Here is a 22,756-nt window from a genome sequence, read left to right as displayed (position 1 = left end):
CCTCATCAAAAAAGCTGACTAGCATAGCCTAGCCTAACGGGACAGGGATATCATATAATAGAATTTTCATGAAATCCCAAGTCTAATACAGCAAATGAAAGATAAACATCTTGTGAATCCAGCCATCATTTCCGATTTTTAAAATGTTTTACAGCGAAAACACAATATGTATTTCTATTAGCTAACCACAATAGCCAAACACACAACCGCATATTTTCACCATGTTTCCACCGCATTGATAGCTTTCACAAAACCGACAAAATAAAGATAAAATTAGTCATTAACCAAGAAACAACTTCATCAGATGACAGTCTTATAACATGTTGTACAATACATTTATGTTTTGTTCGAAAATGTGCTTATTTTAGGTATAAATCATAGTTTTACATTGCAGCCACAATCACAAATAGCACCAAAGCAGCTAGAATAATTACAGAGAGCAACGTGAAATACATAAATACTCATCATAAAACATTTATGAAAAATACATGGTGTACAGCAAATGAAAGATAAACATCTTGTGAATCCAGCCAATATTTCCGATTTTTGAAGTGTTTTACAGCGAAAACACAATATATATTTCTATTAGCTCACTACAGTAGCCAAACCACACAACGCAATTTACTCCCCGCAAAAAATAGCTTGCACAAAACCGACAAAATAGAGATAAAATTAATCACTAACCTTGAACAAATTCATCAGATGACAGTCTTATAACATCATGTTATACAATACAATTATGTTTTGTTCGAAAATGTGCATCTTTAGAGCTACAAATCCTGATTATACATTGTGAATACGTATCATCGATTCACCAGAATCTCCGGAGATATTTTGGACACTCACCTAATCTGACCAAAGAACTCATCATAAACTTTACATAAAAATACTTGTTGTATTAAATGAAAGATACACTGGTTCTTAATGCAACCGCTGTGTTAGATTTTTAAAAATAACTTTACCATAACATACAGCTTGCGTTATTGCGAGACAGCGCTCACCAAAACGGCGGAGAATAGGACTCAACATTTTACACAGAAATACGAAATAACATCATAAATGTTTTCTTACTTTTGCTGAGCTTCCATCAGAATGTTGTACAAGGAGTCCTTGGTCCAGAATAAATCTTTGTTTGGTTTTCGAATGTCCATTTCTTCTGTCGAATTCGCGCCACAATGCTAGCCAAGGTTGCTAACATTCCCATCCTCTCTTGACGCAAAGAACGGAAAACTCCAAAAGTCCCAATAAACGTTGAATAAACTGATAAAACTCGGTTGAAAAAACCTACTTTATGATGTTTTTATCATATGTATCAAATAAAATCAGAACCGGAGATATTCGCCGTGTAAACCGAACGCTTTTCAGAAGACAATGTCGAGCTCCGCCGCGCGCCTTGGAAGACAAAGAAAATTCCGGACCTGTCACTCCAAAAGCTCTTGTTCGGCCTCAGATCAAGCTAGACACCCCATTCCACCTTCCACTGCCTGTTGACATCTAGTGGAAGGCGTATGAAGTGCATGCATATCGATAAATAAAAGCCAGTTGAATAGGCAGGCCCTGAAACAGAGCCTCGTTTTCAGATTTTTCACTTCCTGTATGGAAGTTTGCAGCAAAATGAGTTCTGTTTTACTCACAGATATAATTCAAACAGTTTTAGAAACTTGAGAGTGTTTTCTATCCAATAGTAATAATAATATGCATATTGTATGATCTAGAAAAGAGTACGAGGCCGTTTCATTTGGGCACGATTTTTTCCAAAGTGAATACAGCGCCCCCCTATTGACAAGAAGTTTAATGATGTAAACACAAATGTATTAACACTTGAGGAATTATCACCAACAGCTAAAACAAATCAACATGACACTATATATACATTTAATTTTATTTGTACATTTTTAAAACAATACATTACATTTAAAAAAAATTCTAGCAATGAAATTACATTGAACAGGGCAGTGAATTGTGTAGCTTGTCCCTGAGCTGGCAGACAAATGGTTCTTGTCTCTCTTCCTGCTGGAGGTAATGCATATCGGTTCCAACCTTAAAAGTAAAAATAAGGAAAGTTAGCAGGTCTGTTGGGAAATGCTTTGTCACACCATCTGGATAAGGGCATTTCTAAATCTTTCCATTTAGAAATTCTAAATGGGAAGATTGGAAACCATTCAATTTGTATTATTACAGTACCAGTCAAAAGTTTGTACACACCTACTCAGTCAAGGGTTTTTCTTTATTTTGACTATTTTCTACATTGCAGAATAATTGTAAATGAGAATTTGTTCTTAACTGACTAGCCTAGTTAAATAAATGTAAAATAAAATGAGGAATGCTTCTCCAACAGTCTTGAGCACTTGTTGGCTGCTGTTCCTTGACTCTGCGGTCCAACTCATCCCAAACCATCTCAATTGGGTTGAGGTCGGGTGATTGTGGAGGCCAGGTCTTCTGATGCAGCACTCCATCACTCTCCTTGGTCAAATAGCCCTTACACAGCCTGGAGGTATGTTTTGGGTCATTGTCCTGTTGAAAAACAAATTATAGTCCCACTAAGCGCAAACCAGATGGGATGGCTGCAGAATGCTGTGGTAGCCATACTGGTTAAGTGTGCCTTGAATTCTAAATAAATCACTGACAGTGTCACCAGCAAAGCACCCACACACCATCCCACCTCCTCCTCCATGCTTCATGGTGGGAACCACACATGCGGAGAACATCCGTTCACCTACTCTGCGTCTCACAAAGACACAGTGGTTGGAACAAAAACCTCAGATTTCCACCGGTCTAATGTCCATTGAGCGTGTTTCTTGGCCCAAGCAAGTCTCTTCTTATTATTCATGTCCTTTAGTAGTGGTTACCTCTACAGCAGAGAGCCAGTTTCATCATAGTGTTTGATGTTTTTTGCGACTGCACTTGGACGAAATTCTAAAAGTTCTTGAAATGTTCCGCATTGACTGACCTTCATGTCTTAAAGTAATGATTGACTGTCGTTTCTCTTTGCTTATTTGTGCTGGGAAGTTATTTGTGCTGTTATTGACATAATATGGACTTGGTCTTTTACCAAATAGGGCTGTCTTCTGTATACCACCCCTAACTTGTCACGACTGATTGGCTCAAACACATTAAGGAAAGAAATTCCACAAATGAACTTTTAGCAAGGCACACCTAATTGAAATGCATTCCAGGTGACTACCTCATGAAGGTTGAGAGAATGCCAATAGTGTGCAAAGCTGTCATCAAGGCAAAGGGTGGCAACTTTGAAGAACCTAAAATATATTTTGATTTGTTTAACACTTTTTTGGTTACTAAATGATTACATGTTTTGTCATAGTTTTGATGTCTTCACTATTATTCTACAATGTAGAAAATAGTAAAAATAAAGAAAAGCCCTGGAATGAGTAAGTGTGTCCATACTTTTGACAGGTAGTGTATATGCATAAAAAGGGAATTACATTCTATTTACACAAGCTTAACTCGGGTCGGAATTCCCCCCTAAAATATATTAAGATTCCCTGGTGTAAACGTCTCGACAGGACACAATGTGTGTGTATAGCAGTAGTCGTCCTTACAGATTACTTACTGTGTACTAAGAACCAATTATATCTCACCAAAAGGAAGAAAACAAAACACAAACTTCTGTCAAATTAGTGGAAACTTCTCAAGCTTCCTTTCCACTGCCCATTGTGAATGAATGTCATTGCAAGTGTAGTAAATGTAATCTACTGTCTCTATTTGTTATTTTACATCTGGGAGAAATGATTGAAGAGTATTTAATGAAGGATCAAAGATTTCAAAATGAAAAATACAAAAGTCAGTCCAAAATGTTATATTTTGTAAAGAGGGCGAGGAGTTGATTATCATTGTGTTCTACTAAAGGAAAATATATTCAAATGTGCATGCAGTACAAGGGTAGTACGGTTTTTTGAATGCACACAACAAAAATCACACAAAATCAATCTTTATTCCAACATCTCAAATGAAAATGGATAAAAAGTTCATATCATATTTTTTTTTATAACAATATAAATCCTCAATATGTCAGAAATTAAAACAATGACATGCAGAATGTATACTGAACAAAAATATAAAAGAAACATGTAGGTCCCATATTTAATGAGCTGAAATAAATTATCCCAGAAATTGTCCACACACACAAAAAGCTTATTTCTCTCAAATTTTGATTACATCCATGTTAGTGAGCATTTCTCATTTGCCTAGATAATCTATCCACCTGACAGATGTGGCATATCAAGAAGCTGATTAAACAGTATGATCATTACACAGGTGCAACTTGTGCTGGTGACAATAAAAGGCCACCCTAAAATGTGCAGTTTTGTCCCACAATGCCACCAATGTCTCAAGCTGAGGGAGCGTGCAATTGGCATGTTGACTGCAGGAATGTCCACCAGAGCTGTTGCCAGAGAATTTAATGATAATTTCTCTACCGAAAGCCGCCTCCAATGTTGTTTTAGAGAATTTGACAGTACATCCAACCGGCCTCACAACTGCAGACCATGTGTAAAGGCGTTGTGTGGGCGAGTGGTTTGCTGATGTCAAGTTATGAACAGTGCACCATGGCGGCGGTGTGGTTATGGTATGGGCAGAATAACGAACACAATTGCATTTTATCGATAGCAATTTGAATGCACAAAAATACCGTGACGAAATCCTGATGGCCATTTTTTTTTTTTAAGTATCTGTGACCAACAGATGCATATCTGTATTCCCAGTTATGTGAAATCCATAGATCAGGGCCTAATCTATTTATTTCATTAAACTGATTTCATCATATGAACTGCATGTAACTCAGTAACATCTTTGAAATCGCTGCATGTTGCATATAAAATATTTGTTCAGTATAGATTTGTCAGGTTAATTTAGAGAAACATAAAACTAACAAAAACAACAGCCAATGAGTAGACAACTCAGCCATATAAACTTTACAAACTTTCCAGGTGTATGCTTGGCTTTGTCTCAATTCTCTTTCATCCTTAAGTGTGTAGTTGTTCACTTCCTTTCACTGATTTGAAAGGAAATAACTGGTGTAACAGACGTGGTGGAAACCCAGCCTCCAATTCATTGCTTTTAGCTTTGAGGGTAGTGAATGAGTGCACACTTCAGGAGATATTGGGGTTAAGCCCCTTGCTGCCCGCTTCGTTGGTTATGCTTGGAGCATTAACCCATAAGAGAGTTATGTATTTGTTTTAGTACTTTGTGTACTAAGTCAATAGGAAAACTAAGAAACTGCTATCGAAGTCTGAGAGATGCTAACCAGCCCTAGCCATTAGAAACATATTTTGTTAGTAGATGCCTCATGAAATTCATGACCAAAAATAAATGACATGTCTGGAAACTATTCAACATGGGGCAGATTCAGACTTAGGAAACGTATGCGTTTCCTACACACTTCTCAGTATTTGGTATTCAGACTTACCTTAATCGGGTAACACGCTCTGCATATGTGCCTACGTTGCGCGCTCTGAAAAAACTTCCCACCACAAAAACCCTCCCATTTGCTGGCAAACAGATTTTCTCATGGAGTTTTCATCCAATAGGGTTCAGTACATTTATCTTAAGCCATCCCTTCCAATACGGTGTAGCTTTTAGTTTGAATTTTGCCGAAAGACTCACTAGAATATATTGAGAACGAGTTCAGAATATTATGGATCAATGAAAGAAAGCCATCTAAATATATGCATATTTGTCTGTGTTTCAGCACCAGTCGGTAGATTGAAAAATACTGATCTTGTCAATTATTCAGGTTTAGGAAAGTATTTATGAATCATAAAAAAGCTGGTTTAGCGAGCCTTTATGAACGAAAGAAAACTGGTTTAATTCATTCTAAAAATTGCCACATTCAATTACCCATGGCAATGTTGGAAGATTAGCGTATATTGAATTATAATAGGGAGAATAGTGTACAATAGTAGGCTCTGCCGTCGTCTATTGCATGCACTAACCATGAAACTGTGTGACGACACGGCCAAGTATTGTGTCGCGCTCAACTCCATCATGATTTAATTAGCCTACACGTTTTAAAAATATATTATCAACTGTTACTAACGATCCTCAGCAACAACCACATGGCCATGACTGCATTTACAGAGGAAGCAAATTAAGGTAGTATAAAACAATGTAATTAAATGAAATTATGAAGTAGACTACAACTAAAGTGAACAGTAAATTGGCAGAACGAATAGGTAAGGGATAATCAACGAGGGGCTATGCGTTCTATGGAAAACAATGAACGACGTGGAAGGTGTGTTCCACGACGCAGTAGAGTGGAACTGACCTTCCACGAGTTGCATTATTTTCCAGAGAAAGCATAGAGCCCCGAGTTGATTATCCCTTTTATACCATGCCAATAATTTAACACATTTGCCTCTAGAAATGTGTTCATTTCTAGGTAGCTAGGAACTTCACTAGATAGCAAAGGTAGTTACCTTGGTAACAAAACAGACTTTCTAGTTTAGCTAACCATCAGACCAAACCATCAGACCTAGCTTGCGATTATGAAAATCGAATTCAACAATGCCAATGTTTTCAATTCGACTTTTGCTTTCAATGCAGCTCAAACATAAGGATGAACTATAGCCACTGAATTCTACCGTGCGTTAGAATGCCTTTCAGAAACTAGTCCCAATTTGTAAGTCGCTCTGGATAAAAGCGTCTGCTAAATGACTTAAATGTAATGTAGTACTTAACAACGCCATGGTATAAGTGTGGTTATTAGGCCTACTGACAGTCGATACTGATAGTGGCTAATATTTAACATGATAGAAATAGGAAACAGTGAAAGTTGGGGTAGCCTAAAATTAAGACTTTTGAGTGCCCATCCCTGCAAGTTAAAAGGCCGTACAATTTAAATTCTGCATAATGACACAGCATTTCATAAACTTTACTGTGGGACATTTTTATATACTTCAGTTTTCTGCCATATGCATGGTTTCCTCACGCGTAAAGGTGGTGGAATTATTAGTGGATTAAGTTCAAGGTCAGAGAGAAAAGTGCATAAAAAGGGAATTACGTTCCATTTACGCCCGCTTAGGTCGGAATCAGCCCCCATGTGAAAGCTGAATGGATGGGGATGATGTAGAAACCAGTCAAATGACTGACCATAAGACAGGTCAGTATACGGTGACAGACAGGAGTTCCTCTGGAGCCTGGGGTGGTTGGTTGGGTCCCAAAGGTGTGGTGGTGGTCTAGTGAGTAAAAAAGTCCCAAGGTAGAAACTGCAGTCATACATTAAAATGTTGGAGAGGAAAACACCCCCACACTCATCAATATGATGAGCAGCCAAGTCCCAAACCCAACAATTTGTCTCAGCTGCAAAAATAAGTATTTATTTTTGCAGCTGAGAAAACAAAATATAGAAAAAACTAAAATATAACAAAATGAAAAAAAAATACAACTCCAGATGTTTTTATGTTGATTGAATGTAAAGAAAAAATTAACTGGAGCTAGACTTCTGAGTATCCAAAAGTACTGGTCTGAAGGACCCATGTTGGTCAGGTTAGGGTGTTCGTTGGGATGCCCTCAGTAAAATGCCCAAACAGCAGTAGCAGTATCCTGGCAGGCAATCCTTTAGGGGGACTAACGCTATGTGCTTCCAGCAGCCTGGGCCTCTCCTCCCTCTGAGTTAACTGCGGGACAGAGCAACAACAATGTTAATACCTGTATTACTGTATGATGGACAGGAAGACTAGTAGTACATAAATAGTGATTGGAAAGATACATGAAGACATGCTGCTAACTGCAGGGAGAAGACTACAACAACTAGAGCAATGGGCACAGTTGGGAATAATTATTCACAATATACCACAGAGGCAGTTGAAGAACCTTGAAGTCACACTAAGTGCTGGAATGCCACAAACACACACCAAAGCCACTCACACATGTCAATCTCTGGTCTAAACCAGAGACTGATGCACGCACGCACGCACACAGTAAGCCCACTAGAGATGTATCTAGTTATTGATCAGACCTGCAGCATTGTTGACCTGATCTTCCTCATCGCTGTCCCCTTCAGAGTGGGGCAAGTCAGCCTCGGGGGCGCAGTCTGCAGCCGGGGCCTCCTGGGGCTCCTGGTCCGCCCGGCTCTTCAGGGCCAGGATACGATGGTGCAGCGCTGCTGCCAGCTGACCTGTGTCCTCCCTAGAACTAGCCTGGAGATGATGACAATAACAGCAAGGACAGACAGAGCGAAGTCATTAAAAACACCACAACAATAATAGGGATAAACAACACATCAGACAGACAACTGCTGCACTGTGTCCTAAAAACTAGCCTCAATTGAACCACAATTACAGGGACACTGTTGTGCTGATGAGGCGTTGAATTCAAGCACCTGTCTACTTCCTTATCCCTGTACACCCTCTAGTGTCTCTACTGAGTACTACACCACATTTCAAATTCATTTATTTAAATAGGGACAGGTACAAACACAGGGGTATTTTAATTTAGACAAAGAAAGCAGTTGCAAAAAGTTTTGCAACGGAAACCGGTTACTACAAATGGAAAATGTTCTATAACGAAATCAAGAGTCTATTGGACAAATCCAGGTAGGTCCCTTCCCATTTCATTCTGTTGGCTTCTGTTTGGTTCGTTAGGTTCCCTCCCCAAAGGTGTGACAGATGTATACAGCTCTTTAGTTTTTTTCCAACACCCAACCCCAGATAAAATGCAAAAACTATACACAAAGCGTGTGATACGACTAACGTGAAGCAGGCTAAACGCTGGGCAATGGTGATGTCATACCGATATTAGGAAGACCTTGACCCCTTGGTCCTCTGTGTCCATGGCGGTGACACGGACACTCTTCTCGCTGGCCTTGTCCACCTGCATCTGAGGCCACAGTTTGGTGTTCAGGATCAATCTAAGGCTGCCCTGGGTCCGCATCACTTGAGGAACACACAGAGGTTTATGGGTCAAGGACGTTAGATAAAAAATGTAAACAGAAAAAAATAGGTACACTACCATTAAAAAGTTTGGGGGCACTTAGAAATGTCCTTGTTTTTGAAAGAAAAACACATTTTTGGTCCATTAAAATAACATGAAATTGATCAGAAATACAGTTGTTAATAGACATTGTTAATATTGTAGATGGAAACGACAGATTTTTTTATGGAATATCTACATAGGCGTACAGAGGCCCATTATCAGAAACCATCATTCCAATGGCACGTTGTGTTAGCTAATCTATGTTGATCATTTTAAAAGGCTAATTGATCATTAGAAAACCCTTTTGCAATTATGTTGGCACAGCTGAAAACTGTTGTTCTCATTAAAGAAGCAATAAAACTGGCCTTCTTTAGACAAGTTGAGTATCTGGAGCATCAGCATTTGTGGGTTCGATTTCAAGCTCAAAATGGCCAGAAACAGGGAACTTTCATCTGAAACTCGTCAGGCTATTCCATGCGAGAAATTGCCAAGAAACTGAAGATCTCGTACAACGCTGTGTACTACTCTTCACATAACAGCGCAAACTGGCTCTAACCAGAATAGAAAGAGTGGGAGGCCCCGGTACACAACTGAGCAAGAGGACAAGTACATTAGTGTCTAGTTTGAGAAACAGACGCCTCACAAGTCCTCAACTGGAAGCTTCATTAAATAGTACTTGCAAAACACCAGTCAACATCAACAGTGAAGAGGCGACTCCGGGATGCTGGCCTTCTAGGCAGAGTTGCAAAGAAAAAGCCATCTCTCAGACTGGCCAATAAAAAGAAAAGATTAAGATGGGCAAAATAACACAGACACTGGACAGAGGAACTCTGACTAGAAGGCAAGCATCCCGGAGTCGCCTGAACAGAGTGTCCCATGGTGGCATTGGGGTTATGGTATTGGCAGGCAGGCATAAGCCACGGACAACAAACACTATTTTATTGATGGCATTTTAAAAGGCACAGAGATACCGTGACGAGATCCTGTGACCCATTGTCGTGCCATTCATCTGCAGCCATCACCTCATGTTTCAACATGCTAATATACAGCCCCATGTCACAAGGATCTGTACACAATTCCTGGAAGCTGAAAATGTCCCAGTTTGTCCATGGCCTGTCACCCATTGAGCATGTTTTGGATGGCTCTGGATTGATGTGTACGACAGGTTGTTCCAGTTCCCGCCAATATCCAGTAACTTCGCACAGCCATTGAATCAAAGTGGGACAACATTCCACAGGCCACAATCAACAGCCATCAACTCTATGCGAAGGAAATGCTGACTGGTTCTCTGATTCATGCCCCATTTTTTTTTTTTTTTAATGTAAATATGACCAACAGATGCATATCTGTATTCCAAGTCATTTGAAATCCATAGATTAGCCTCATTAATTTATTTATTTTGACTGATTTCCTTATATGAACTGTAACTCGGTAAAATCTTTGAAATTGTTGAATGTTGCATTTATATTTTTGTTCAGTATATTATTTACTGATCAGTCAAAATTAAATGTGTACAGGTGAGTATACAGGCCAGTGTATGTCCAGGTGAGTGTGTACCTACCTAGACGTGATTGTAGTGATCCGTCGTCTGTGGATGCCATGTCATTAAGCCTGAGCAGCCCTCGACCCCGCTCTATCCACGTCTGGGCTGTCTTGTCAAACACAAACAACTTGCACTGGACCTGAGGGGGGAGACATACACATTACTTATCGGGGGGGGGGAAATCACCACCGTCCTTGTAATCTAAATATTTAAAACTGATCCTACATCCGCAATCCTACTCTGAGACGCAATGTGAATATGGGCCCTGATGTATTCGTATATCGTCAGCCAGAGACACCGACCTGCAAAACGTTACTTTCTGATTCTTCTCCAGTTTTGACGTCTACCTTCTCCAAGATGCACTTCTTGGCTGTGGCTTTGGTGTACGCTGCTGCAGATTCCTCCAGTGACTCTGTCACGTTGTTACCTGTGATTACACACACACACGTAACAAGTTAACTAGAAATATACAAAGGGATCAGCACTGGGCTGTACGTGAGTCTTACCCTTCTCTGGTATGTTTTCCTTGGAAGAGGATTCAGACACAGGGGGAGCTGGTAAGACTTTACAGTCTTCCACTGATGCCTCCCCTCCCTTGGAAGGGCTCTGAAAACACACAGTACACTGTCAGCCAAACATGCAGTCTCTACAGTGCAATAATAAAGTCCATTCCTACAGTTCACTCCTGATACAGCGCATTCGGGAAAGTATTCTAAAAATTGATTAAAAAAATTAAAAACCTTTTCTCATCAATCTACACAAAATACCCCATAACGACAAAGCGAAAACAGGCTTAGACATTTTTGCAAATGTATTAAAAATAAATATTATATTTACCTAAGTATTCAGAGCCTTTACTCAGTACTTTGCTGAAGCACCTTTGGCAGCGATTACAGCCTCGAGTCTTCTTGGCACACCTGTATTTGGGGGGTTTCTCCCATTCTTCTCTGTAAATCATCTCAAGCTCTGTGAGGTTGGATGGGGAGCGTCGCTGCACAGCTATTTTCAGGTCACTTCAGAGATGTTTGATCGGGTTCAAGGCTGGATGTTTGATCAGGTTCAAGTCCGGGCTCTGGCTGGGCCACTCAAGGACATTCAGAGACTTGTCCCAAACCAACTCCTGCATTGACTTGGCTGTGTGCTTAGGGTTCTTGTCCTGTTGGAAGGGGAACCTTTGCCCCAGTCTGAGGTCCTGAGCAGGTTTTCATCAAGGATCTTTCTGTACTTTGCTCTGTTCAACTTTGATCCGTTCATCTTTCCCTCGATCCTGACTAGTCACTGCCGCTGAAAAACATCCCCACAGCATGATGCTGCCACCACCATGCTTCACCGTAGCGATAGTATTGGCCAGGTGATGAGCGGTGCATGGTTTCCTCCAAACATTACACTTGGCATTCAGGCCAAAGAGTTCAATGTTGGTTTCATCAGACCAGAGAATCTTGTTTCTCATGGTCTGAGAGTCCTTTAGGTGCCTTTTGGCAAACTCCATGCGCGCTGTCATGTGCCTTTTACTGAGGAGTGGCTTCTGTCTGGCCACTCGACCATAATGGCCTGATTGGTGGAGTGCTGTAGAGATGGTTGTCTATCTGAAAGGTTCTCCCATCTCCACAGAGTAACTCTGGAGCTCTGTTAGAGTGACCATTGGGTTCTTGGTCACCTCCCTGACCAAGGCCCTTCTCCCCCGATTGCTCAGTTTGGCCGGGCGGCCAGCTCTAGGATGAGTCTTGGTGGTTCCAAACTTCTTCAATATAAAAATGATCGAGGCCACTGGGGACCTTCAATGCTGCAGAAATGTTTTGGTACCCTTCCCCAGATTTGTGCCTCGACACAATCCTGTCTAGGAGATCTACGGACAATTCCTTCAATCTCATGGCTTGGTTTTTGCTCTGACATAAACTGTCAACTGTGGGACCTTATATAGACAGGTATGTGCCTTTCCAAATCATGTCCAATCAATTGAATTTACCACAGGTGTACTCCAATCAAGTTGTAGAAACATCTCAAGGATGATCATGGGAAACAGGATGCATCCGAGTACAATTTCAAGTCTCATAGCAAAGGGTCTGAATAATTATGCATCAGTTTTTTTAATTTGTAATAAATTTGCCCCCAAAAATCTAAAAACATGTTTTCGGTTTGTCGTTATGGGGTATTGTGTGTAGATTGATTAAATTTAAAAAAATCTAATCAATTTTATAATAAGGCTGTAACGTAACAGAATTTGGAAAAAATTAGGTGGTCGGAATACTTTCCGAATGCACTATAAGTCAAAATAAGTGTGCACAGTACACACACAGTTCTCTCGTCTCCATAACAGTCCCAGGTTGTTGCATTTCTCAGGAGCCATCTCTATTTGGGTTCAACTGGGTTTGCTCGATCACCATCTCTATGGTCTATGTCACAGCCTAAAGGGCAACGCCCCCACTAATCAAACGAACAGTCTCTACTCACTAGGACTCTCTCTGACATGTTCTGTCCAAAGACAAATTTGGCCCCCTTGTCGGTATTGTGTATGGCGTTCTTTGAACTGAAAGGAATCAAGAAGAACAAGATATTAGCACATTTTAGTAATTTAACAGACAGTTATCCAGAGCAACTTACAATTAATGCATTCAATTAAGGTAGCTAAAACAATCATATTACGATTATTGCAAAACCTTAAAAATTGTGAAAAAAACAAGTCTGATCTGAACTCATAAAGAAGCAGATTCTCTGCCAGAGCAAAGGTCTGAAAAGCCAGTGACAAAATGTTACCTGGGGGTGGCGATGTACTGTAAGAAATAGTTTGTTCCCTCCTGAGAATCCAGGGGTAACAACTTGCCATCGTTACTATTCTCTTCCAACTAGAAAGAGAGAAAGAGAACCGTCAGGTAAAATAAATATTTTGACGTTTCTTGCTAAGATTTTTTTTTACAAAAATAAATTGGATATTTAAACATCACCCTTGAATAATTTGAAGTGATTGTTTAAAGGAGAAATAACCACCTTTGCTCTGTCTTTGATATTTTGCCCAAACACGAAAGAAGACTCTGCAGAACAATCATTCTTCTCTCTGCTCGCGCCATCCTCCCTTTCATGTTTCTACAGGAGGCAAGATACAGCAGTCAGTCATCATGATGGGTTTGGGGAATTCAGCTTTCATTTATTGTTAAATAATAGTAATAATAATTGGGCAACCGAAAATAAATAACTGCACAATTCTGATAGTAAATGATTTCCAAAAAGTAGGTCTGGGCAGTTACTACACTTCTGCCTCTGTATATTAGACAGGACCATGATCGTAGTCCTCACCGGTGACTTAGCGAGGACGTCTGAGTGCTCAGTATTGTTCTGGAAGATGCTCGACCCTTCTGACGTTCCGTCGGACGACTTCTTCACCCCGTTAGTGGACTCTGAGTTGGACTTGACTTGTGGGGCCTGGAGCAAGGCTGGCCGGAGCACACTGCGCTGCTGCTCCTTGGGTTTCTGACTGGGGACGCCTGGAACACAATCTGCTAATGGATTGGATCTGAATGCCTTACAGAACTACCCCATGCACAACCATGTACTATATCATGCCATGTACTATATCACAACTACCATGCACTATATCACAATTACCATGCACTACCTCGTGCTACATCAGCACTACCACACAACTAACATGCACAACCATGTACTATATCAGAACTACCATGCACCACCATGTACTATATCACAACTACCATGCACCACCACGTACTACATCAGCACTATATCACAACAAACATGCACCACCATGTACTATATCAGAACTACCACCATGCACCTCCATCCATATTAACATGCTGTACTGCCATCTACATTTATACATTTACTTGGACCAGGAGTTTATCATGACTACTTGACCTGACCAAGAAAACTTATAGGGCCTAGTCATGGGCTATAACAAGGGCCCAGTTTTTCTCCTTCTAGTCAAGTCAGCACCCCACATACCAGACCACACCAGTTGAGGCTGGTGGGAGGAGCTATAGCAGGATGGGCTCATTGTAATGGTAAACATGGAGCGGTATCAAATATATGGAAACCACATGTTTGACTCAGTTCCATTTATTCCATTTCAGCCATTACAATAAGGCCGTCCACCTATAGCTCCTCCCACCAGCCTCTACAGAACCACACATACACAAGCATCAATACCCACCTGAACTAGGCGCCTGGCCGTGGATGAGAGTAGGTGGTTTTAAACGAAACCCTACAGGCTTCTCATCTGGCGAAAGGAAGAAAAAACAGAACATGTAGAATTGTTTAAAAAAACCAATAACGGCAGCTTTCATAGTATTATTGTATCCTCAGTACATTTTATCATTAAATAAACACAGCTGGACTACAGTTTAAGCATACAATCCATATTACATACAAGTCAACCACTGGAGACTTCATGAGTGAAGCCTTTATGATGAGGAGTTACTAGAAGAAGTAGACAAGTCTCACCTGGTTCTGAGTCCTCTGAATTCCCAGTTGGAGACTGGCAGAAACTTGAGGGCATGAAGACATTGTTCTTACTAGACCCTGCAGAGAGCAGGAGAGAGGCTGCATTACACACAACACCAAATCTAGAAAATATATTATTTTCCAACAATTAAGTAAAAATCGAGGAAAATACATTCAGCAGGGAATGACTTATCTAATGTGTTTCATTACCAGAATGTGAAGGTGGGAACTGTGTTAAAGATGAAGTCCTCTCTCTTTTTAATGGAGGACAGTAGCCACCATCCTCTTTGTCTGAACCTGAAAATAAGCAAATTGTCTTATTTTAGCCTTCTGTTGAAATGACCAATTAAAATGCTCTACCTGGGCACTAAGATACGCAGTACGGCTGTCCTACTGGTCGATCGAGAGTCATCTGTTCTTTCGACTAATCGATTGGTTAAAAAAAATAATTGTGCTTTCACTCTAGTGGTAGCATGAGACGGAGTCTACAACCCACACAAGAGGCTCAGGTAGTGCAGCTCATCCAGGAGGACACATCAATGCGAGCTGTGGCAAGAAGGTTTGCTGTGTCTGTCAGCGTAGTGTCCAGAGCATGGAGGCGCTACCAGGAGACAGGCCAGTACATCAGGAGACGTGGAGGAGGCCGTAGGAGGGCAACAACCCAGCAGCAGGACCGCTACCTCCGCCTTTGTGCAAGGAGGAGCACTGCCAGAGCCCTGCAAAATGACCTCCAGCTGGCCACAAATGTGCATGTGTCTGCTCAAACGGTCAGAAACAGACTCCATGAGGGTGGTATGAGAGCCCGACGTCCACAGGTGGGGGGTTGTGCTTACAGCCCAACACCGTGCAGGACGTTTGGCATTTGCCAGAGAACACCAAGATTGGCAAATTCACCACTGGCGCCCTGTGCTCTTCACAGATGAAAGCAGGTTCACACTGAGCACATGAGCACATGTGACAGACGTGACAGAGTCTGGAGACGCCGTGGAGAACGTTCTGCTGCCTGCAACATCCTCCAGCATGACCGGTTTGGCGGTGGGTCAGTCATGGTGTGGGGTGGCATTTCTTTGTGGGGCCGCACAGCCCTCCATGTGCTCGCCAGAGGTAGCCTGACTGCCATTAGGTACCGAGATGAGATCGTGAGACCACATGCACATTTGTGGCCTGCTGGAGGTCATTTTGCAGGGCTCTGGCAGTGCTCGTACTGCTCCTCGCACAAAGGCGGAGGTAGCGGTCCTGCTGCTGGGTTGTTGCCCTCCTACGGCCTCCTCCACGTCTCCTGATGTACTGGCCTGTCTCCTGGTAGCGCCTCCATGCTCTGGACACTACGCTGACAGACACAGCAAACCTTCTTGCCACAGCTCGCATTGATGTGCCATCCTGGATGAGCTGCACTACCTGAGCCACTTGTGTGGGTTGTAGACTCCGTCTCATGCTACCACTAGAGTGAAAGCACCGCCAGCATTCAAAAGTGACCAAAACATCAGCCAGGAAGCATAGGAACTGAGAAGTGGTCTGTGGTCACCACCTGCAGAACCACTCCTTTATTGGGGGTGTCTCGCTAATTGCCTATAATTTCCACCTTTTGTCTATTCCATTTGCACAACAGCATGTGAAATTTATTGTCAATCAGTGTTGCTTCCTAAGTGGACAGTTTGATTTCACAGAAGTGGGATTGACTTGGAGTTACATTGTGTTGTTTAAGTGTTCCCTTTATTTTTTTGAGCAGTGTATATATATATATAATAAAGACAATTACAAAAATACTGAATGAACAATGAACACTTATTTTAACTTAATATAATACATCAATAAAATCAATTTAGTCTCAAATAAATAATGAAACATGTTCAATTTGGTTTAAATAATGCAAAAACAAAGTGTTGGAAAAGAAAGTAAAAGTGCAATATGTGCCATGTAAAAAAGCTAAGGTTTAAGTTCCTTGCTCAGAACATGAGAACATATAAAAGCTGGTGGTTACTTTTAACATGAGTCTTCAATATTCCCAGGTAAGAAGTTTTAGGTTGTAGTTATTATAGGACTATTTCTCTCTATACCATTTGTATTTCATATACCTTTGACTATTGGATGTTCTAATAGGTACTTTAGTATTGCCAGCCTAATCTCGGGAGTTGATAGGCTTGAAGTCATAAACAGCGCAATGCTTTAAGCATAGTTTAATATTGCCTGCTAACATGAATTTCTTTTAAATAAATATGCAGGTTGAAAAAAATATATACTTCTGTGTATTGATTTTAAGAAAGGCATAGATGTTTATGGTTAGGTACATTCGTGCAACGATTGTGCTTTTTTAGCAAATGCACTTTTGTTAAATCATCCCCCGTTTGGCTAAGTTGGCTGTCTTTGTTAGGAAGAAATGGTCTTCACACAGTTTGCAACGAGCCAGGCGGCCCAAACTGCTGCATATACCCTGACTCTGTTGCACAGAACGCAAGAGAAGAGACACAATTTCCATAGTTAAAAGAAATTAATGTTAGCAGGCAATATTAACTAAATATGCAGGTTTAAAAATATATACTTGTGTATTGATTTTAAGAAAGGCGTTGATGTTTAGGTACACATTGGTGCAACGACAGTGCTTTTTTCGCGAATGCACTTGTTAAATCACCCGTTTGGCAAAGTAGGCTATGACTCAATGATAAATTAACAGGCACCGCATTGATGATATGCAACGCAGGACAAGCTAGATAAACTAGTAATATCATCAACCATGTGTAGTTAACTAGTGATTATGTTAAGATTGTTTTTATAAGATACGTTTAATGCTAGGTAGCACCTTACCTTGGCTCCTGCTGCACTCGCATAACAGGTAGTCAGCCTGCCACGCAGTGTCCTCGTGGATTGCAATGTAATCGGCCATGATCGGTGTCCAAAAATGCCGATTACCGATTGTTATGAAAACTTGAAATCGGCACTAATTAATCGGCCATTCCGATTAATCGGTCGACCTCTACTAGCAAACTTGCAAAATGTTATAAAATATTCTGGGTCCTCAGAGTTTCCCGCTCCAGTGAGCTTGGGACAGACACAGCTGTAAGGCTATTTGTGCAAGGGATAAGAAGTAATCAAGTTTTGGTTTATTTTGAAATACACTAAAACTTGTTTCTCACATGTGTAGCATATGTTTTGAGCTTTGCAAACAACGTGTCCACTACAACAATGAGAACAGTAAACGACTTTAATAATAATATATTGAATGCATTAACAGAAATTACCATTACCAAACAAGCATGGAAGATTAGAAATGATGGAAATTAACGGTAAATGTACTACTGGTGATATGTTATGGGGAATTGATAGACACTAACAATCAAAAGGCAAACAATTCACACAATGAAGTTATGAAACAATGAATGCACACGAAATTGTGGGAGAGAGTGCATTCTGGAGAGGGACGTGCCTTGTGCATATTAGCCACACTCCCCTTCTTGGACTATGGCATGCCCGCAGCCTCGTCAATGGATTAGTCAACTGAGACAGGCGCAAATCTGACAGGTGTCTTGCATGCCATGAAAAAAATGATCTATTTGCAACGGCTCGTCTAAATCAATCTCGGTCGATCAACAGCCTATCGACCAGTGGACTAAATGGGGTCAGCCCTACTACGCAGTATAATTTGATCCCTGGTAAATTAACTACAATACTATTAAGGGCATTATAAGGTCAGATGGAAATCATATGATGAAATAGGCTAATAGTCAGATGCGTTGTATGCATACCCTACCTTCATCTTCTGCACTCGATCCATCAGCTGATCTCTGTAATAGAGAGCAGCACTAGGTCAACTGTTTGTTTCTCAGACTAGAAACAACTGAGTCAAATTATGTAGCTTTACAGTGAATTTCCATGAAGGCCCATTGATTTCCATCAATGTGAGGGGAAAGAATAGAATAGAATACTGTCTAGCTTACCTTCTGTGCTTTATCTTTTTGGAACAGAAACACTGGTGGCGCTATGGCAGGCTTCTCTGTTTAATGAAGAGGGAAATCATGCTTTACCATACAGAAGAGTACATTTGTCACTTGTATGAAGTGTAGGCCTAATATCAAGACATCACAGCCCGTGAATCAGTTGTTTGTGTCAACAATGAAAAACATTGTCACAGTGATTGTCATTTGTCATGAGCATTTGTCATGAGCAAACACCCTGCAGCAGTTTTGAGTTGACACAGGTTCTGCCATAATATTTTTTCAGAAAGGTAGAAGACCTACATCTGTGTAATTCCATGTCTGGCATTCTGGATTCTCTGTTTAACGTAGGCATGTGTTTCTAATTTCATAAATATGTTCAGAGTGCCACTTGAGGAAATGCAGGAATATTTAGCTAAGGCTAAACCATAAACCTAGACAGACAAAAAAATTCTGCCAAAAAGAATCCCAACACATGTATTCAGACTGTTTGTTTTGTCCTTCCTCCAACTTTCTGCTAACTGGGTCAATCACACAGACTTCCAACTCTCCCCATTCAGTTAGATACTTCTGAATAGATGCCAAATGACCATGATGCAAGGTTTGAGAATAAACAACTTGCGTTATATAATCCTTTATTCCATTCAGAGGTTGAAGTAAACAATCAGTTTAAAAACAAAAACAACCATACTAGCCTAGAATTGGTAAGGGACATTATATTTACTAAAACAAATATATCTAAATCAAACTAGGCATTTCAAATAGGACAATGTGTGCATCAAATAATTGCCATTTTAAACATAGGCTACATGTATGGACACCACATTGACAAGAGCATTGGATTTAGACCATCAAAACTCATGGCCTAGCCAACAAACTGCCAGGACAACTAGCACCTCAGCAGGCCAGGGTCAGAGAAAGGACTGTCATACTTTGTAAATAAATACAAGCACATGATCCAACAATATGTGTAGCTTGATTGTCACTTATGACAACAGTTGTTTCAAACAGTAGTAGTGGTGTACGACAGTGACATCATAGCCTAGCTTCCAATCCACATATCCAACCTTACTAGCTAGCTAACTACAAAATTAGGATAGTCTGGGTAATATAAATGCAGTCACAATATAGCGCTGGTCAACTACAAGCTAGTTAGCTAACAGGATTTGGCGCACCAACAAGACTTTATAAATTAGTCACCCAGTTCAGAATGTGCAGCATTCATTAGCTAAGATTGCTAGCAACATTTGCTAAATTGGCTAACACTACCTCGCTGGCAAGTGGGGTGTGAACAAATAGCTTGCTACCTTTAAAGAGACTTCATGATTTTATTAGCTAAATCAATGTCCTTGACAAATAGCTAGTTACCACTAATACCAATACATGATATAGAAAGTTAGCATTAAGAGGAAGGTAGCTAGCTAGCTAAGTTAGCCATAGCCCCATGAAGTGTCATTTCACCGGTTAACGTTAGCTGAGGAAATTGTTAGCAACCAAGCTGTGACTAACAAATTAAGAACTCGTATAGCTAACAAGGTGGCAAACGTGCGTTAACGTGCATTAACTAGCTAACTTATTAGCTACAATATACCTTGCTAAATGTAGTTAAAATAACGTTGACAAACAGATCTGATTAGCTAGCGTTAGCCAGCTTCCCATCCCCGCCTAAATAGCCGAAGTTAGATGTGGCTGGTTTGCTATGGTAGCTAGCTACCTGTATTGTGAAAATTAACATGTTCTTTCTTATGTAGCCGGTCTGAAACAACAATTGGTTCCACTATTTTATTTAAAGGCTGTAAACCATTACGTTTATTGCAATGACATATATATATTTTTTTAAATAAATAAATACGTAAACGGCCATGCAGATAATTCAACAGTTTTGCTTTGTTTCCTCACACGGACACTGCTCACCTTCGTTTGCCAATTCCGCCATTTTACTTCTCTGCTCACACCCATAACCCACCGCGCAAAATACATAAACGCCGCCCATTTCTACAATTTATCTTCTGTAAAAAATGCTGCTACTCTCTGGGCGCGTTCGTAAATTCACTCTGGCTATCTACTCCGATTTCAGAGCACTCCCGTCTGAGTGTGCGAAAGCGCAGAATAACTGATGAATTTATGAACGTTCAATACGCCTTGAATATGGTCGGTGTCAGTAAACGTTGGCTAGGCGTTCATGTTATCCATATCGTTGGTGATTGTAACTGTGTTGCATTGTCTCAAACATTGTCTCAATGTTGTCTGGAAGTAGCTAACAAGCGAGTTAACTTAGGTGCTTGACTGCCGTTGTGAGGCCAGAACGCTCGGATCAACCCTACTCTTCGGCCATAGCGTCCAGTGTGCGCTCTGAACGTTCCTAGAACGGACAATCTGACAACATTCTGAATTTACGATCGCGAAAAGTGCCCTCTGAGCGCTTCAGAGTGAATTTACGAACGCACCCTCTGTTTATTTCTATGCATAGTGTTACGGCTCTCGTTGGTAGAATGACCGGACCAAGGTGCAGAGTGGTAGGCGTACAATTTCTTTATTAATGTTCCACTAAAAACAATAAACAATACAACGAACGTAAAGCTTCGTAGTGCAACAAACAAAGACCCCACAAAACCCAAACGGAAACGAACAACTTATATCTGACTCCCAATCAGAGACAACGATAGACAGCTGCCTCCGATTGGGAATCAAACACATCAACATAGAAACAGAAAACCAAGAATGCCCACCCTAATCACACCCTGACCTAACCAAATAGAGAAATTAAAAGGCTCTCTAAGGTCAGGGCGTGACACAAAGGCATTTTACCCTCTACCTACATGTACATATTACCTCAATTACCTCGACTAACCGCCGCACATTGACTCTGTACAGGTATAGCCTCATTACTGTTATTGTATTGTTGCTCTTTAATTATTCGTTATTTTTCTAGTTAATTGTTTACTTCAGTTTATATGGTAAATACTTTAACTTATTTTTTCTTAAAACTGCATTGTTGGTTAAGGGCTTGTTTTCGGCGCATGTGACAAATACAATTCGATTTTGATGTAGCGTTTATATTTTTGTTCAGTATAAATTTGCCTGTCTCAATTACCAGTAGTACTGCTACTGGTAATGTAGAACATTATTCAATATGTTCGATATTAACTTATGATTTTTAGTTTATTAGCAGCAGTTCAAAGTGTCAATTTCACCGCTATGGGAGATAGGCCCTAGCCTAGCCCGATGTGAAAATATTCAAACAGTAGTCCTACCTACATACTTTATTATTTTTACAATAATTGTTGACTGTGTGATGTACGACTACTGTAATATATTGTATGGCAGGTACTGTTTTTCTGCATGTGTCATTATCCATCATACCTGTCCTGACATTTTCAGTTGGAGAATCCAAACAGCTCATCAAGAACAGTGAAAAAATGTAATATTTACTTTTTCATATTCAAGCTCTTTTGCAATGTTTTGGAGTGTCAATCAAGACATACTTGTAAATTCAAGGGCAAAACTTGATGCTTCACTGATGTCATGAAGAGTAACAGACATGCGTTTAACATTTTTCGACAGAACAACGATTTATCATCTTAAATATTTCTTACTATGAGGTGATCTTCCATCAGAATCTTGGGCAATGTATCCTTTCTTGGGTCTAATCTTCTTTTGGTCGAAAGATGTCCTCTTGTCCGTCGAAATGCCCACTAACGTTCGACCGGGACCCCGAAACGTGCCCGGCGCTTCAAAGTGCATCACATAGAAATGCCTCAAAATCGCACTAAACGGATATAAATTGCTATAAAACGGTTTAAATTAACTACCTTATGATGTTTTTAACACCTATAACGAGTAAAAACATGACCGGCCATATATTACTGGCTAAACAACAGCTTGGAAAGAAGCAGGTCCG

The 22,756-nt window shown here is 40.5% G+C and overlaps 1 protein-coding gene across 3 annotated transcripts; it reads right to left on the bottom strand.

The window, feature by feature from the left end:
• Positions 1–5,979: 5,979 nt before the first annotated feature.
• Positions 5,980–20,816, bottom strand: LOC120020088 (ran-binding protein 3-like). 3 transcript variants are annotated; one of them, XM_038963526.1, is made up of 16 exons: positions 20,770–20,816; positions 18,859–18,914; positions 18,672–18,705; positions 15,137–15,223; positions 14,927–15,004; positions 14,637–14,702; positions 13,766–13,965; positions 13,460–13,555; positions 13,229–13,317; positions 12,926–13,001; positions 10,981–11,080; positions 10,777–10,901; positions 10,493–10,613; positions 8,749–8,891; positions 7,976–8,156; positions 5,980–7,634 (listed from the first exon to the last, which is right to left on the bottom strand). In XM_038963526.1, the coding sequence occupies exons 1-16, from the start codon at positions 20,789–20,791 to the stop codon at positions 7,591–7,593; spliced, it is 1,518 nt and encodes a 505-aa protein (XP_038819454.1). In that variant the 5' UTR covers positions 20,792–20,816; the 3' UTR covers positions 5,980–7,590. The 3 variants fall into 3 exon arrangements, with proteins under 3 accessions (XP_038819454.1, XP_038819455.1, XP_038819456.1); XM_038963527.1 differs by having other exon boundaries at positions 13,766–13,953; XM_038963528.1 differs by lacking the exons at positions 18,672–18,705; positions 18,859–18,914; positions 20,770–20,816 and having other exon boundaries at positions 15,137–15,422.
• Between the last annotated feature and the right edge of the window lie 1,940 nt (positions 20,817–22,756).

This window comes from Salvelinus namaycush, chromosome 25, assembly GCF_016432855.1.
Source record: "Salvelinus namaycush isolate Seneca chromosome 25, SaNama_1.0, whole genome shotgun sequence".
Taxonomy (NCBI): Eukaryota; Metazoa; Chordata; class Actinopteri; order Salmoniformes; family Salmonidae; genus Salvelinus; species Salvelinus namaycush.
Note: the sequence above shows the minus strand (reverse complement) of the source record. Positions and strands in the feature narration are given on the sequence as shown.